General features: G+C 63.3%; 3 protein-coding genes across 7 annotated transcripts; 2 read left to right on the top strand and 1 right to left on the bottom strand.

The window, feature by feature from the left end:
* Positions 1 to 2,369: 2,369 nt before the first annotated feature.
* SCRN2 (secernin 2) lies at positions 2,370 to 8,897 on the top strand. Its single transcript, XM_066205326.1, has 9 exons — positions 2,370 to 2,423; positions 2,877 to 3,048; positions 3,871 to 4,052; positions 4,618 to 4,817; positions 4,898 to 5,113; positions 5,668 to 5,833; positions 6,470 to 6,647; positions 8,316 to 8,486; positions 8,810 to 8,897. The coding sequence occupies exons 2-8, from the start codon at positions 2,878 to 2,880 to the stop codon at positions 8,472 to 8,474; spliced, it is 1,272 nt and encodes a 423-aa protein (XP_066061423.1). The 5' UTR covers positions 2,370 to 2,423; position 2,877; the 3' UTR covers positions 8,475 to 8,486; positions 8,810 to 8,897.
* On the bottom strand, positions 8,717 to 10,786 carry LRRC46 (leucine rich repeat containing 46). The gene is given in 5 exon segments (XM_066204809.1): positions 8,717 to 9,266; positions 9,424 to 9,493; positions 9,995 to 10,073; positions 10,309 to 10,326; positions 10,736 to 10,786. Coding segments are annotated over 5 exon segments (768 nt in total).
* MRPL10 (mitochondrial ribosomal protein L10) lies at positions 10,770 to 15,009 on the top strand. 5 transcript variants are annotated; one of them, XM_066205338.1, is made up of 5 exons: positions 10,770 to 10,894; positions 11,615 to 11,784; positions 12,511 to 12,675; positions 13,442 to 13,516; positions 14,398 to 15,009. In XM_066205338.1, the coding sequence occupies exons 1-5, from the start codon at positions 10,785 to 10,787 to the stop codon at positions 14,631 to 14,633; spliced, it is 756 nt and encodes a 251-aa protein (XP_066061435.1). In that variant the 5' UTR covers positions 10,770 to 10,784; the 3' UTR covers positions 14,634 to 15,009. The 5 variants fall into 5 exon arrangements, with proteins under 5 accessions (XP_066061435.1, XP_066061433.1, XP_066061434.1 ...); XM_066205336.1 differs by having other exon boundaries at positions 11,615 to 11,840; positions 13,442 to 13,586; XM_066205337.1 differs by having other exon boundaries at positions 10,846 to 10,894; positions 13,442 to 13,586.
* The last annotated feature ends 260 nt before the right edge of the window (positions 15,010 to 15,269 follow it).

Raw genomic sequence — 15,269 nt, 5'->3', positions numbered from 1 at the left:
ACCCCTGTCCCGGTGTCCCCAACCCTGTCCCGGTGTCCCTGGGACGGGGACGAGGGGCTGGGACCCCCCAGCACGAGGTGAAGTCTCGCAGGTGGGGTGGGGGGGCTCTGCCAGGATTTGTCCCCAAACCCAGCCACGGCCACCTCTCGTTGTCCCCTGCGCGGGGCTCGGGTGACCTGGGCTGTCTGCAGCTCTCGAAGGACGTCCCCGATTCCCAAATTTGCCTTTTCCAGCACAAAACTCCCCCTCGGTGCCTCGCCCCTCCCAAAAAAATGGGATTTCACCTCCCGGCGGGACCCCGGGAGCGGTGGGGGGGGCTCAGGACCCTCCCCAATGTCCCACCTTTTGAGCGGCCCAGCAGCATTTTGGGGTGGGGTCCCTTTTGGTGGGGGGGGGCTGCACCAGGGTGGGAACAGGCGGGCAGGGGGGGGGGTCCCACGACCACGTTGGGACTCGGGGTTCACCCTCAGAGCCGGGGGGAGGACCCCAGGTGCGCTCAGCCCCTCCAGGTGCGCTCAGCCCCTCCAGGTGTGCTCAGCCCCCCCCCCCTCAGGTGCGCTCAGCCCCCGCAGCCCCCGGGGCTCTCTGCCTTGGCCGCGATGGGGCAATGAAGGCTGTAAAACCGGGCGGGGAAGGAGCGGAGCGGCCGGGAAACCAGTCCAGCCTGCTGCCGCCCTTTGGGGATCCCGGCCCCGCGCCCCGAACCGCCGCGTCCCCCACCCACCCCAAAACACCCACCCACCCACCCCCGGGCCGCATCTTCCCCCCTCCTCCTGGGGTAGGGAGGGACCGGCCCGGACGGGATTTTTTTTGGGGGGAGGAGGGATGGATCGGGGTGTCCCCTCTCCCGGCTCGGTGTGTTTGTGCTGTGAAGAGGCTGCGGGGTTCTGCGGGGTTTGGGATTTTGGGGTTTTTTTTTGTACTGGAATAAACGCCGCGTGTTTTTTCCACGCTCCGGCTCTCTCCGGCTCCGTCCCTGCGCTGAAGGGTGAGGGGGTGCGGCGTCCCGAACCCCCGAATTGTTTTGGCTGTTGAAGGATTTTGGGGGGTTTGGTGCTTTGACACTAAATTATCCCTGTCAAGGGATTCAGGTGGACCGACCCCCAAATCTGCCCTGCAAAGGGACCCACAGGGGTCTGGAATCCTGACCCCAAATCTGCCCTGCCAAGAGACCCACAGGGGTCTGGAATCCTGACCCCGAATCTGCCCTGCAAAGGGACCCACAGGGGTCTGGAATCCTGACCCCTAATCAGCCCTGCAAAGGGGCTCAGGGGTCTGGAATCCCGACCCCAAATCTGCCCTGCAAAGGGGCTCAGGGGTCTGGAATCCTGACCCCAAATCTGCCCTGCAAAGGGGCTCAGGGGTCTGGAATCCCGACCCCAAATCAGCCCTGCAAAGGGGCTCAGGGGTCTGGAATCCTGACCCCAAATCTGCCCTGCAAAGGGGCTCAGGGGTCTGGAATCCCGACCCCAAATCTGCCCTGCCAAGGGGCTCAGGGGTCTGGAATCCTGACCCCAAATCTGCCCTGCAAAGGGGCTCAGGGGTCTGGAATCCTGACCCCGAATCAGCCCTGCAAAGGGGCTCAGTGGTCCCTGACCCCAAATAATTTATTTCGAGCATCTCAGGAGTCTGGGATCCCGACCCCACACCGTCCCCACCAAGGGGCTCAGGGGTCCCGCCCTGTGCCCCCCACCCTGCCCTCCGAAGGCTGACGGGCGTGGGGGTGACACTGTTTGGAACCAGCCGAGCCCCCCACGAGGGTCACATCCCGGTCCCCCCCCCGGGCCGGGCAGGGGAGCAGAGTCCCCCCCCAGGGCAGGGCGGTGCCCGGCAGGTCCGGCCGCATGCCGGGGGCCGGGCGGGGCGCTGCCCACGCCGGGGGGGACCACGGGGGTGTGGGGGTGCCCACGGGGGTGAGGGGGCGTCCACGGGGGTGAGGGGGCGTCCACGGGGGTGAGGGGATGCCCACGGGGGTGAGGGGGCGTCCACGGGGGTGAGGGGATGCCCACGGGGGTGAGGGGATGCCCACGGGGGCGAGGGGATGCCCACGAAGGGGTGCCCACGGGGGTGCTGCCCACGCCGATGATGCCCGCGGGGCTGAAAGGGTGTCCACGGAGGTCCAGGGGTGCCCACGGCGGTGCTGCCCACGCGGGGCTCTGACCCACGGGACTCCCCCAGCACACACCAGCGTCCCCCATCCGTTCTTCCCCACGGGAGGAAAATTGGGACCCCCCCCCCCACCCCCCGACCCACGCGGGTGCCGGTCCCGGTGCCGGTGCCCGTGTCGCTCCCGGTGCCGCCGCGCGGCCTCCGGCCACCGGGCGCCGCCGTAGCCGGGCCGGGGCTGGACAGGGCGGGCCGGGGCCGGACAGGGCGAGCCGGGGCGGGCCCGGGCGGCGGCGGCGGGGCGGAAGCGGCGGCAGGTCCGTGGGCACGGCGGGGCCCCGCGGGGTCCCGGTTACCGGCGCTCTGAGGGGGTGGGGGGGGGTCCGTCCGCCGTCGGTGCTGGGAGGGGCGGGAGGGGGATCCCGGTTACCGGGGCTGCGGGGTCCCGGGGCGGGGGGGTACCCCCAAACTCACCCCGACGTGGGGTCCCTGATGTCCCCCAAGTTTTAGGGACCACATGGGCCCACCACAGCCCCTCCATGCCCGGCCCTAAAGGGACTCTGGGGACACATCCAGGGCGGGGACAAGGGGTTCCCACCCCCCTCGGTACCTCCAGCCCACCCCGACGTGGGGTCCCTGATGTCCCCCAAGTTTTAGGGACCTCCCCAGATCACCACAGCCCCTCCGGCCCCAAAGGGACTCTGGGGACACATCGAGGACGGGGACAGGGGGCTGACGCCGCCCTCGGTGCCCGCCCTGCCCCGGTTTAGGATGGCGGGGGAGGCTCCTGTGCCCTCGTCCTGCGACTGCTTCGTGGCGCTGCCGCCGCACACGGCGTCCCCCGCCGTCATCTTCGCCAAGAACGCCGACCGGCCCCGGGACGAGGTCCAGGAGATCGTCTATGTCCCCGCTGCCACCCACCGGCCCGGGGACAAAGTCCAGGTGAGGCCGTGCTGGGCCCAGAGTGGCTGTTTGGGGTCAGTGCATCAGTGGTCAGGTCACCCACGTGTGTCCCCTCTGCTCTGTGCAAGTCCCTGGGTGAGGGTGGCTGCAGGGACAGAGCACAGAACGTGTCACGTGTCACCTCTGTGTCCCCCCAGAGCACCCCTGTGTGCCATGGTGGCTGCAGGGGACAGTGCACTGACCATGCCAGGTGTCACCCGTGTGCCAGGTGTCACCTCCGTGTGCCATGGTGGCTGCAGGGGACAGTGCACTGACCATGCCAGGTGTCACCCGTGTGCCAGGTGTCACCTCCGTGTGCCATGGTGGCTGCAGGGCACAGAGCACTGACCATGCCAGGCATCACCCCTGTGTGCCAGGTGTCACCTCTGTGTGCCAGGTGTCACACCTGTGTGGCAAGGTGGCTGCAGGGACAGAGCAGTGGCCATGCAGGTGTCACCCATGTGTCCCCTATGTCCCCGCAGTGCACATACCTGCAGATCGAGCAGGTGGAGCACACCCACGCCGTGGTGGCTGCAGGGACAGAGCAGTGACCATGCCGGTGTCACCGCCGTGTCCCCGCAGTGCACGTACCTGCAGATCGAGCAGGTGGAGCACACCCATGCCGTGGTGGCTGCAGGGACAGAGCAGTGACCATGCCGGTGTCACCGCTGTGTCCCAGGTGTCACCCCCGTGTCCCCGCAGTGCACGTACCTGCAGATCGAGCAGGTGGAGCACACCCACGCCGTGGTGGCTGCAGGGACAGAGCAGTGACCATGCCAGTGTCACCGCTGTGTCCCAGGTGTCACCCCCGTGTCCCCGCAGTGCACGTACCTGCAGATCGAGCAGGTGGAGCACACCCACGCCGTGGTGCTGAGCCGCCCCGCCTGGCTCTGGGGGGCCGAGATGGGCGCCAACGACTGCGGGGTCTGCGTGGGCAACGAGGGCGTGTGGAGCCGAGAGCCCCTGGGCGAGGGCGAGGCCCTGCTGGGCATGGACCTGGTGAGGTGAGGAGGGCGAGGGTGGGGACCGTGGGGAGGACATTGAGGATGGTGAGGGTGATGAAGACGGTGAGGATGGTGGGGATGTTGAGGATGGTGAGGATGATGAGGATGGGGGGGCGACGGTGAGGATGGTGAAGATATTGAGGATGCTGAGGATGCTGAGGATGCTGGGGGCAGTGAGGATGGGGAGGGTGGGGAGGATGGTGAAGATGGTGAGGATGATGAGGATGGTGATGGTGAGAACGCTGAGGCTGGTGAGGACAGTGAGGATGTTGAGGTTGGTGACAATGTTGAGGATGCTGAGGATGGTGAGGCCAGCAAGGATGGTGAGGCTGGTGAGGATGCTGAGGTTGTTGAGGATGTTGAGGACAGTGAGGATGCTGACGTTGGTGACATATTGAGGATGGAAAGGACGGTGAGGATGGCGAGTAGAGGACGGTGAGGATGGTGAGGACAGTGAGGATGGTGACAGTGCTGAGGATGCTGAGGATGATGATGACAGTGAGGACAGCACCGTGTCCCCACCGTCCCAGCCCCTGGCTCTGTCTGACGGGCTCTCCCAGCGCAGGCTGGCTTTGGAGCGGGGCAGCTCAGCCCACGAGGCCCTGCAGGTGATCACGGCCCTGCTGGAGCGCCACGGCCAAGGCGGGAGCTGCAAGGAGGAGCCGGTGCCCTTCGTGTACCACAACACCTTCCTGCTGGCCGACCGCGCCGAGGCCTGGGTGCTGGAGACGGCCGGGCGCTACTGGGCGGCCCAGCGGATCCGCGGTGAGTCCACCGGGAGCACCGGGAGCTCGGGGTGTCCCCCCGGAGCCCCCCGAGTGACCCCCGCTCCCTGCTCGGCGCAGAGGGCAGCCGCAACATCTCCAACCAGCTGAGCATCGGCAGCGACATCACGGCCGAGCACCCGGGGCTGCGGGAGCGGGCGCGGAGCCGGGGCTGGTGGAGCGGCGACGGCGAGTTCAGCTTCGCCCGCGCCTTCTCCCTGGAGTCGCAGCCCCCGCGCATGGAGGCGGCCAAGGCGAGGCTCCAGGCCGGGAGGGAGCTGCTGAGGCTGCACGCAGGTGGGGATGGGGACGGGGATGGGGTGGGGATGGGGACAGGAGAAGACAGGGACAGGGATGGGGATAGGGGCGGGGATGGGATGGGATGGGATCGGATGGGATGGGATGGGGACAGGGACGGGGATGGGGATGGAGAGGGGATGGGGATGGGATGGGGATGGGATGGGGATGGGATGGGATGGGATGGGGACAGGGATGGGGATGGGATGGGGACAGGGATGGGGAGGGGATGGGATGGAAACGGGACAGGGACAAGAATGGGATGGGGACAGGACAAGACAGGGATGGGGATGGGGATGGGGATGGGGATGGGGACGGGGATGGAAACAGGACAGGGACAGGAAGGGGGATAGGACAGGGACAGGACAGGGTTGGTTACAGGACAAGGACAGCAATGGCCACCCATGCCTCACCAGAGGCTGCTCCTGTGCTGGCACAGCTCCTGGGGACAGGGCATGGCACGGGGACGGCCACCCACCCCTCACCCAGCGCCTCCCCACCGCCCACGGCCCAGCTGGCAGCGCTGAGGCGGCCCTTGTCCCTTGTCCCCGCAGGTCACATCACGGCTGAGACGCTGATGTCCATCCTGCGGGACAAGGCCAGCGGGATCTGCGTGGACTCCGAGGGGTTCCGCACGGCGGGCAGCATGGTGTCCGTGCTGCCCCGCGACCCCGCCCTGCCCTGCGTCCACTTCTTCACCGCCACCCCCGACCCCTCCCGGTGAGCCCCGCGCCGGGGACAGGGACAGCGCTGCTCTGATGTTTTCACCCTTCTGATGTTTGTGTTTTTATATTGGACTTCTCAGCATTGGTAACGTGAACAAGAAGTTGTTTTCAAATTCCCTTCTGGAGGAAGAGCAATCCATAAACATCTAGTTTGATCAGTGGGGTCAAAGAGGTGTCAACCTCATCGTCGAATCCCTGCTCAAACTCCAAAAAACTATATCCAGCCAGGCGGAAATAATAAAACCCTCTCTTTTTTGCTCTCACAACTGTCACCCTTTGGGACACAAAAGAACGAGGCAGGCAGCAGGAAGGCCAGCAGGAAAGTTCTATATTTAATTTTCTGACTCCATCTGACATACAATTCTTTCAGAAGGCACAAGATTGGCTGCGTAAGGTTGCCACCTCTTTGACCTGGTTGGTGAGGACCTCCATCGGTCACCTTTCTCCTCCCAGAGGAGAAATATGTAAATATGTAAACAAAGAGATCAATTCTAAAAACATACCTTGTTTTCTTGAAGCTGCGTGAGAACAGAGTGCAAACGCTGAAAAGCGGGCAAAGTTAGGGCGACACACAACCTGACCGCGGAATTCCCAGGAATTCTCCTCCCTCACCCCAGCCTCTCCTCTCCAGGTCTGTCTTCAAGCCCTTCGTGTTCGTGGCCGGCATCAAGGCGGCGCCGCAGGTGATGTCGCCGACGTTCCCGCAGGATCCGGCCAGGCAGATCCCGAGGTTCCAGCGCTCCGTGGATCGGCGGCACGAGCTGTACCGCCGGCACCAGGCGGCGCTGGAGCTCATGGAGCGCGACCGGGTACGGCAAACCCCGCAGACCCCAGAGACCTTACAGACCCCACAGACCCCAGAGACCCCACAGACCCCACGGACCTTACAGACCCCAGAGACCCCACAGACCTTACAGACCCCACAGACCCCCCACAGACCTTGCACACCCCAGAGACCCTGCAGACCCCACAGACCCCACAGACCCCACAGACCTTACAGACCCCAGAGACCCCACAGACCCCACAGACCTTACAGACCCCAGAGACCCCACAGACCTTACAGACCCCACAGACCCCCCACAGACCTTGCACACCCCAGAGACCCTGCAGACCCCACAGACCCCACAGACCTTACAGACCCCACAGACCCCAGAGACCCTGCAGACCCCACAGACCCCCCACAGACTTTGCACACCCCAAAGACCCTGCAGATCCCACAGACCCCAGAGACCCCAGAGACCCCCACAGACCCCCCACAGACCTTGCACACCCCAGAGACCCCACAGACCCCAAAGACCCCAGAGGCCTCACAGACCCCACAGACTGTGTGGGCATCACAGACATCAAAGGCCCGACAGACCTCACACACCCACCCCATAGACCTCACAGACCCCAGAGACCCCCCAGACCCCCAGACCTCACAGAATCCGCAGACCCTGCAGACTCCACAGACCCTTCCCCACCCTGCAATGGGATCAAACTCTCTGAGCTTTCTAATCCCACCCTACAATGGTTCCAGACCCCCTGAGCTCTCTGCTCCCACTCTGGGATGGTTCCTGACCCCCTGAGCTCTCTGATCTCACTCTGGGATATTTCCAGACCCCCTGAGCTCTCTGCTCCCACTCTGGGATGGTTCCAGACCCCCTGAGCTCTCTGCTCCCACTCTGGGATGGTTCCAGACCCCCTGAGCTCTCTGCTCCCACTCTGGGATGTTTCCAGAGCCCCTGAGCTCTCTGCTCCCACTCTGGGATGTTTCCAGAGCCCCTGAGCTCTCTGCTCCCACTCTGGGATGTTTCCAGACCCCCTGAGCTCTCTGATCTCACTCTGGGATATTTCCAGACCCCCTGAGCTCTCTGCTCCCACTCTGGGATGGTTCCAGAGCCCCTGAGCTCTCTGCTCCCACTCTGGGATGGTTCCAGACCCCCTGAGCTCTCTGCTCCCACTCTGGGATGGTTCCAGACCCCCTGAGCTCTCTGCTCCCACTCTGGGATGGTTCCAGACCCCCTGAGCTCTCTGATCTCACTCTGGGATATTTCCAGACCCCCTGAGCTCTCTGCTCCCACTCTGGGATGGTTCCAGACCCCCTGAGCTCTCTGCTCCCACTCTGGGATGGTTCCAGAGCCCCTGAGCTCTCTGCTCCCACTCTGGGATGGTTCCAGAGCCCCTGAGCTCTCTGCTCCCACTCTGGGATGTTTCCAGATCCCCTGAGCTCTCTGCTCCCACTCTGGGATGGTTCCAGACCCCCTGAGCTCTCTGCTCCCACTCTGGGATGGTTCCAGACCCCCTGAGCTCTCTGCTCCCACTCTGGGATGGTTCCAGACCCCCTGAGCTCTCTGCTCCCACTCTGGGATGGTTCCAGACCCCCTGAGCTCTCTGCTCCCACTCTGGGATGGTTCCAGACCCCCTGAGCTCTCTGCTCCCACTCTGGGATGGTTCCAGAGCCCCTGAGCTCTCTGATCCCGCCCTGATCCCCCCAGGAGCGGGGCCAGCAGCTGCTGGAGGCGCTGCAGGGGCTGGAGCAGCAGGGCCTGCAGGGGATGAGGGAGCTGCTGGAGGGCACCGTGAGCCCACGCCCCGAGGAGCTGGCCGACCTCTTCTTCGACTGCGTGGAGGCCGAGATGAAGTTTTACACCTAAAACCCCTCACAGGTGGGTGGGCTGGGTGGGGTTTTTTTTTTTTTTTCCCCACAAAACATTCCCGGCCCCCAAGTTTAACCCCTGGAGAAAGCGCCCAGAGGTGGCCACGGCCTGGGAGGAGGTGCAAAGGGAAGGGCAGGGATGTGGGATGGGATTGGGAGCCCCTGTGTGTGCTTTCCCTCATTTTCCCTCGTTTCCCGGCCCCTCAGGACGGCTGGGGGATTGGGGTGGGAATAAACACTTTATTCCTGGCTGCCGCTGCTGCTGCTGCTGCTGCGGGCTTTTTGGGATAACTACCCATTCCCCGCTCCTTTGGCACGGGTTTCTTTTTCCAGAGCCTTCCCTGGGGGCTGGATGGCCGAGCCGAGCCGAGCCTGGTGCTCCTCCAGGATCTTCCTCCTCCTCCTCTGAGCCCGCCCCGCCAGCTCCCGGTGCACATCCGCGAAAAAAATCTGTCGGGGAGACACGGAAGAGAGGGGACAGGAATTCCGGGAATGCCAGCCCTGAGAGTGCCCTGAGTGCCGCGTGTCCCGCAGGGATTGACATCCCTGAGGACTGGAGAGCAGGGATTCAAATCCCTGGGGTTTAGAGAGGAGGGATTTGAATTCCTGAGGATTGGAGAGCAGGGATTGACATCCTTGAGGATTGGAGAGCAGGGATTCAAATCCCTGGGGTTTAGAGAGGAGGGATTTGAATTCCTGAGGATTGGAGAGCAGGGATTGACATCGCTGGGGTTTGGTGGGCCAGGCTGTGCTTGATATTTCATGGGATGGTTTGGGTGGGAAGGGACCTTAAATCCCATCCAGGGACACGTTCCAGGGATCCAGGGGCAGCCACAGCTCCTCTGGGAATTCCATCCCACCCTCCCAGGCAGCAATTCCTTCCTGTTGGGTCACCCCGAGGCTTCTCCAGTTTTTTTGGGGGGGTTGTTCTCCCTCTTCTGCCTCACCTGTATCCATCCTGCCAGGTGCACTCGTTCCCTGTCAGGTCGAGGATCCGGAGGCTGCGGGGCAACTCCTCTGCAAAGGGAGAGAGGGAAGAAAAAAAATCCCTGCTCCAAAATCCCCAAACTCCCCCAGCTCATCCCTCACTCCTCAGGAAAACTCCCCAAAGCAGCACTTCAGCCCCACAGCCAGGGAAACTGAGGCAGGGAAGGTGGAGATGTGAATCCCACAAATCCTGGATCCCTTCCTGGGAATCCCACAAATCCTGGATCCCTCCCTGCTCCTCACAATGGGAATCCCACAAATCCTGGATCCCTTCCTGGGAATCCCACAAATCCTGGATCCCTCCCTGCTCCTCACAATGGGAATCCCACAAATCCTGGATCCATTCCTGGGAATCCCACAAATCCTGGATCCCTCCCTGCTCCTCACAATGGGAATCCCACAAATCCTGGATCCATTCCTGGGAATCCCACAAATCCTGGATCCCTCCCTGCTCCTCACAATGGGAATCCCACAAATCCTGGATCCATTCCTGGGAATCCCACAAATCCTGGATCCCTCCCTACTCCTCACCTGTGTCCAGCACCAGGATCAGGTTTTGGGACAGGTCCAGGATGCTCAGGATGGGCAGAGCCTGAAGGTTTTCCACCCTCTGGAATGTTAATTATAATATATATTATTTATATGTTAATTATATGAAGATGTATTTAAAACAGTTTATTTGTAACAGTAATAATAGCAGTAATAACAGTAGTAATAAATTTTAATAATTTTAAAAAATAAAAATAATAAAATAAATTTTAAAAATTAAATAAAAATTAGAAACAGTAGTAATAAATAAATTCGAGGATCCAGCCCCCCTCCCCCCCCCCAGATGTCACACTCACCCCCACAAAAAGTGTCCCCTCGCTCAGCCGTGGCAGGCGGTGGCCTCGTCACCTCCTCCAGGGGGGGTTTGAGGGAGATGCTGGAAAAATCTGAGGGAAAAGAGTGGAAAAACTCGTGGATTTGGGGTGTCAGTGGGATGAGGGCTCAGAGGGGCTCTGATTCCAGGGGGATTTCGGCACTGGCACTGAGGGGGATCAGTGGCACCAGGAGCCCCGGGCTGGGGAGCTCAGAGACCCCCGGGATGGGGCTGGGGGGGTCACCGGGACCAGGCCCCACTGGATGGGGGGGCTCTTAGAGACCCCTGAGATGGACCCACTGCGGCTCAGCGGGACCACCTACCACAGATTTGGGGCTCCGAGACGCCCGGAAAGGCCAGGGGGGCTCACCGGGAGCGGTTTCCCGGCTTTGGGGCTCAGATTCCCTCACTCTGGGGGGCTCGGAGGGGCCCAGGCCGCGCTCAGGCCGCGCCGTTGCCATGGAGACGGGCGCGCGGGAAGCGGCGGGTCCTCCACCTTCCCACAGGCCCTTGCGGGGTCGCGGCCAAGATGGCGGCGCTGGGAGGCGGCGGGACGCGATGGCGGCGGGGTGAGAGACCGGGAAAGAAAACGGGAACAGGGGCCGGGAGTGGGAACGGGAACGGGGCTGGGACGGGAATGGGAACAGGAGGAGAACGGGGCGGGCACAGGGGCCTGGAATGGGAAAGGGAGTTGGAACAGGAGCGGGACAGGAACGGGAATGGGATTAGGAACGGGAGTGGGAACGGGGCTGGGAGAGGAATGGGAACGGGATAGGGGCCTGGAACGGGAACGGGAGTGGGAATGGGAGTGGGACGGGAATGGGAATGGGGACGGGAATGGGAATGGGAGTGGGACGGGAATGGGGACGGGAGTGGGACGGGAATGGGAATGGGAGTGGGACAGGAATGGGAACGGGAATGGGACAGGAATGGGAACGGGAATGGGGACGGGAGTGGGAATGGGAGTGGGACGGGAATGGGAACGGGAGTGGGAACGGGAATGGGGACGGGAATGGGAACGGGAGTGGAACAGGAATGGGAACGGGAATGGGAATGGGAGTGGAACAGGAATGGGAATGGGAGTGGGACAGGAATGGGAACGGGGGTGGAACGGGAACGGGAGTGGGACAGGAATGGGAATGGGAGTGGGACAGGAATGGGAACGGGGGTGGAACGGGAACGGGAGTGGGAACGGGAGTGGAACAGCCCTGAGCAGCCGCCGGTGCCGGTGCCGGTGCCGGTGCCGGTGCCGGTGCCGGTGCCCGCACTGAGCCGTCCCCCGGGCCCAGCCTGGCTGCCCGCCCTGCAGCTCCTCCGGCGCGGCTCCAAGGCGGTGACGCGGCACTGGAAGGCCATGCACTTCCAGCGGCAGAAGCTGCTGGCGCTGACCGAGTACCTGCCCCCGCGGCCGGCCGTGCCCCCGCGCTGCCTGCCCCCCGACAGCCCCCGGGAGCACCGGGTGAGGCACCGGGAGCGGCGTTTTCCTGCGGGATCGGGCGGGGATGGGGCGCGGAGGTTGGTTGGAGCTGGTGGAAGACTTCGCTGGGGTGTGGCGGGTGGTTGGAAACGGGGGTGAGTTCCCCATCTGTGGAATCCTGGGGGGTGTGTGTGGGGGGATTTTGGGGTCCAGGGGAATGCTTTGGGGGGTTGTGGGATCGCCTTGAGATTCGTGGCGTCACCTCGTGGTCCGTGAGGGCAGCCCGAGGTTCGTGAGAAAACCTCAGGATCTGCGGGATCACTTCGAGATCCATGGGAACACCTGGAGATCCGTGGGATCATCTCGTGATCCATGGGAACACCTCAAAATCCTCGGGACTGTCTCCCCAAGCACCTCCAGCTGTGGGATCACAGTGGGGGTCCTACCCCGTCCCCCTTTCCCCATATCCCACATTCCCTGTCCCCAGGAGGACACAGCTATGCATGGGTGCTGTGGCTCCAGGTGTCCCACCTTGTCCCCAAACCCCACATTCCCAAATTCCCTGTCCCCAGACCCCACATTCCCACACTCCCTGTCCCCAGGAGGACAGCATCATGTGGGTCCTGTGCCTCCAGCGGTCCCACCTTGCCCTCCAGTCCCCAGATTCCAAATTCCATGTCCCCGGGAGGACGGGTACACACAGGTCCTGTGTCTCCAGGTGTCCCAGCCTGTCCCCAAATCCCCAATCCCCACATTCCGTGTCCCCAGGAGGACGGCTACGCGCGGGTGCTGCGGCGGCAGGCGGAGCAGACGCTGCGGGACAGCCGCATGGTGGCCGTGTGCCACTACAACCCCATGGCCGAGGAGGACGTGGCCACGCTCCGGCACTACCTGCGCCGCCACAACATCCACCTCAAGTTCGTCCTCAACGAGGTGGGGGGCACGGAACGCTCCTGACGGTTCAGGAGGCGGAGACTAAATTAGTGGATTCTATGAGGTGCTCCGTGGTAAAGCTTTCCCCCACGCCCAGCGAGGGTTTTTCCCTGTAGGGGAAAGTTTTGGGCTCAGCCCACAGGGCCACGGTGTTCCCAGGGCTATCCCATTGCTCCCAGGGCTATCCCAGTGGATCCCAGGGCTCTCCTGGTGCTTTCAGGGGTATCCAGGTGGTCCTGGGGGAATCCTGGAGCTCCCAGGGCTCTCCCAGTGACTCCAGGGCTATCCCAGTGCTCCCAGAGCATTCCCATTGCTCCCGGGGCTATCCCCAGGGCTATCCCAGTGCTCCCAGGGCTATCCCATTGCTCCCAGAGCATTCCCATTGCTCCCAGGGCTATCCCAGTGCTCCCAGGGTATCCCAGTGCTCCCAGAGCATTCCCATTGCTCCCAGGGCTATCCCAGTGGGTCCAGGGCTATCCCATTGATCCCAGGGCTATCCCATTGATCCCAGGGCTATCCCAGTGGATCCAGAGCTATCCCATTGATCCCAGGGCTATCCCATTGATCCCAGGGCTATCCCAGTGGATCCAGAGCTATCCCATTGATCCCAGGGCTATCCCATTGATCCCAGGGCTATCCCAGTGGATCCAGGGCTATCCCAGTGGATCCAGGGCTATCCCATTGATCCCAGGGCTCTCCCAGTGGATCTAGGGCTATCCCAGTGGGTCCAGGGCTATCCCAGGGGTCACCCCGGGCTCTCTCCCAGGTGATGCGGCCGGTGTTGGCGCAGTCTCGGTACCGGGAGCTGCTCCCGCTGTTCGTGTGCCGGAACGTGCTGCTGGTGAGCCCCGAGGCGCCGGCCAGGGAGATGCTGCGAGTGCTCAAGGGCGTGCCACAGGTCACCCTGCTGGGTGAGGGACACCGCCCCGCTCCGCAAACCGTGGGGATCGGGACCAGCCGGGGCTGGGAGTGGGGCCACGGGGCTGGGGATGGGGATGGGAGGCTCAGCCAGGGCCGGGAATGAGCGACAGGGCTGGGAGTGAGGGACAGGGCTGGGAATGAGGGACAGGGCTGGGAATGAGGGACAGGGCTGGGAATGAGGGACAGGGCTGGGAATGAGGAACCAGGGCTGGGAATGAGGGACAGGGCTGGGAATGAGGGACAGGGCTGGGAGTGAGCGACAGGGCTGGGAGTGAGGGACAGGGCTGGGAATGAGCGACAGGGCTGGGAATGAGCGACAGGGCTGGGAATGAGGATCCAGGGCTGGGAATGAGGGACAGGGCTGGGAATGAGGATCCAGGGCTGGGAATGAGGATCCAGGGCTGGGAATGAGGGACAGGGCTGGGAGTGAGCGACAGGGCTGGGAGTGAGGGACAGGGCTGGGAGTGAGCGACAGGGCTGGGAATGAGCGACAGGGCTGGGAATGAGGGACAGGGCTGGGAGTGAGGATCCAGGGCTGGGAATGAGGATCCAGGGCTCAGGAGGCTCATCCAGGACTAGGAATGTGAGCCCAGGGCTGGGGATGCAAGCCTGGGACAGGGATTGAGGGCCCAGGACAGGGAATGAGGGACAGGGCTGGGAATGAGGATCCGGGGCTGGGAATGAGGACCCCTGACGGAGCTGCCCCCACACAGACGAGGCGTGGGCAGCCCCCAGGATCGATCAGTCCCCTCCCGATGGGCTCTGCTGTCCCACGCCCATCCCCGGTCTCCCCTTTTCCAGGCGCCTGCATCGACGACACCATCCTGAGCCGGCAGGGAGTGGAGAAGTTGGCCCGGCTGCCCTCCCTGGAGGCGTCCCGGGGCCAGACGGTGGCAGCGCTGTCGCTGCTGGCCTCGCAGACCTCCTCCCTGCTCCAGCGGGCTCCCGCCCACCTCACGGCGCTCCTGGATCGGCACATCCGAGAGCTGCGGGGAGCCCCGGAGCATCCCCCGGGCCGGGGCGCCGGGAATCACTGAGGATGGAAACCGGGAAGCGGTTCCTTCCTTGGCTGTGGGACATGGAGAGCACCCCCCCCCCGCCCCACCCAGGATAAAGGATTTGGGGGATCACGGACACAATTCCCATGGAATCAGCTCCAGAGAGAGGGCTCAGGGGGCTGGAGGGTTGACGCTGAGGGTTCTGTGCCCCCCCCCCCCCATTCCAGTCATTCCCTTGGGAACAGCGTCCCAGCTGTGATCAGGGATCTTTGGGATCAGCCAGAGGAGGAGGGATGAACCCTCTTGGGAGGAGTTTGGGCACTCCAAACCCTGTGCCTTTGGAATGGGGGTGTGTTGTCACCCTGGTCCCACCCCTGGCATCGCCGTCGTGTCCATTAAAGTGTCTGTGTGGAAATGCCGAGGCCGCGTTTGGGATTTTGGGGGGTGGGTTTGGGGGTTTTTCCTGCCTCCCCCCCCGAGGGTGGGGGGAGAGGGAAATCATCTTGCAGGCGTGATCCCTGACACCTCTGTGGGTCAGTGATTCCCGAGACTTCCATGGGGTGGTAATTCCCGGGATCCTTATGGGATGATCAGCTCCAAGACCCCCATGGGATGATTATCCTGAGACACCCATGGGTTGGTGATTCCTGATACTTCCATGGGGTCGTAATTCCC

Source organism: Chamaea fasciata, unplaced genomic scaffold (assembly GCF_029207755.1).
Source record: "Chamaea fasciata isolate MVZ Bird 193981 ecotype frontalis unplaced genomic scaffold, bChaFas1.0.hap1 SCAF_27, whole genome shotgun sequence".
Lineage (NCBI taxonomy): Eukaryota > Metazoa > Chordata > Aves > Passeriformes > Sylviidae > Chamaea > Chamaea fasciata.
Note: the sequence above shows the minus strand (reverse complement) of the source record. Positions and strands in the feature narration are given on the sequence as shown.

Excerpts from the sequence above, each read along its gene's own strand:
- SCRN2 (XM_066205326.1), top strand. The coding sequence starts at position 2,878 with ATGGCGGGGGAGGCTCCTGTGCCCTCGTCCTGCGACTGCTTCGTGGCG. Across the intron at positions 4,818-4,897 it reads GGCGGCCCAGCGGATCCGCG|AGGGCAGCCGCAACATCTCC; the intron begins GTGAGTCCACCG and ends TGCTCGGCGCAG. Across the intron at positions 6,648-8,315 it reads AGCTCATGGAGCGCGACCGG|GAGCGGGGCCAGCAGCTGCT; the intron begins GTACGGCAAACC and ends TGATCCCCCCAG.
- MRPL10 (XM_066205335.1), top strand. The coding sequence starts at position 11,419 with ATGGGAACGGGGGTGGAACGGGAACGGGAGTGGGACAGGAATGGGAAT. Across the intron at positions 11,785-12,510 it reads ACAGCCCCCGGGAGCACCGG|GAGGACGGCTACGCGCGGGT; the intron begins GTGAGGCACCGG and ends CCGTGTCCCCAG. Across the intron at positions 12,676-13,441 it reads TCAAGTTCGTCCTCAACGAG|GTGATGCGGCCGGTGTTGGC; the intron begins GTGGGGGGCACG and ends GCTCTCTCCCAG.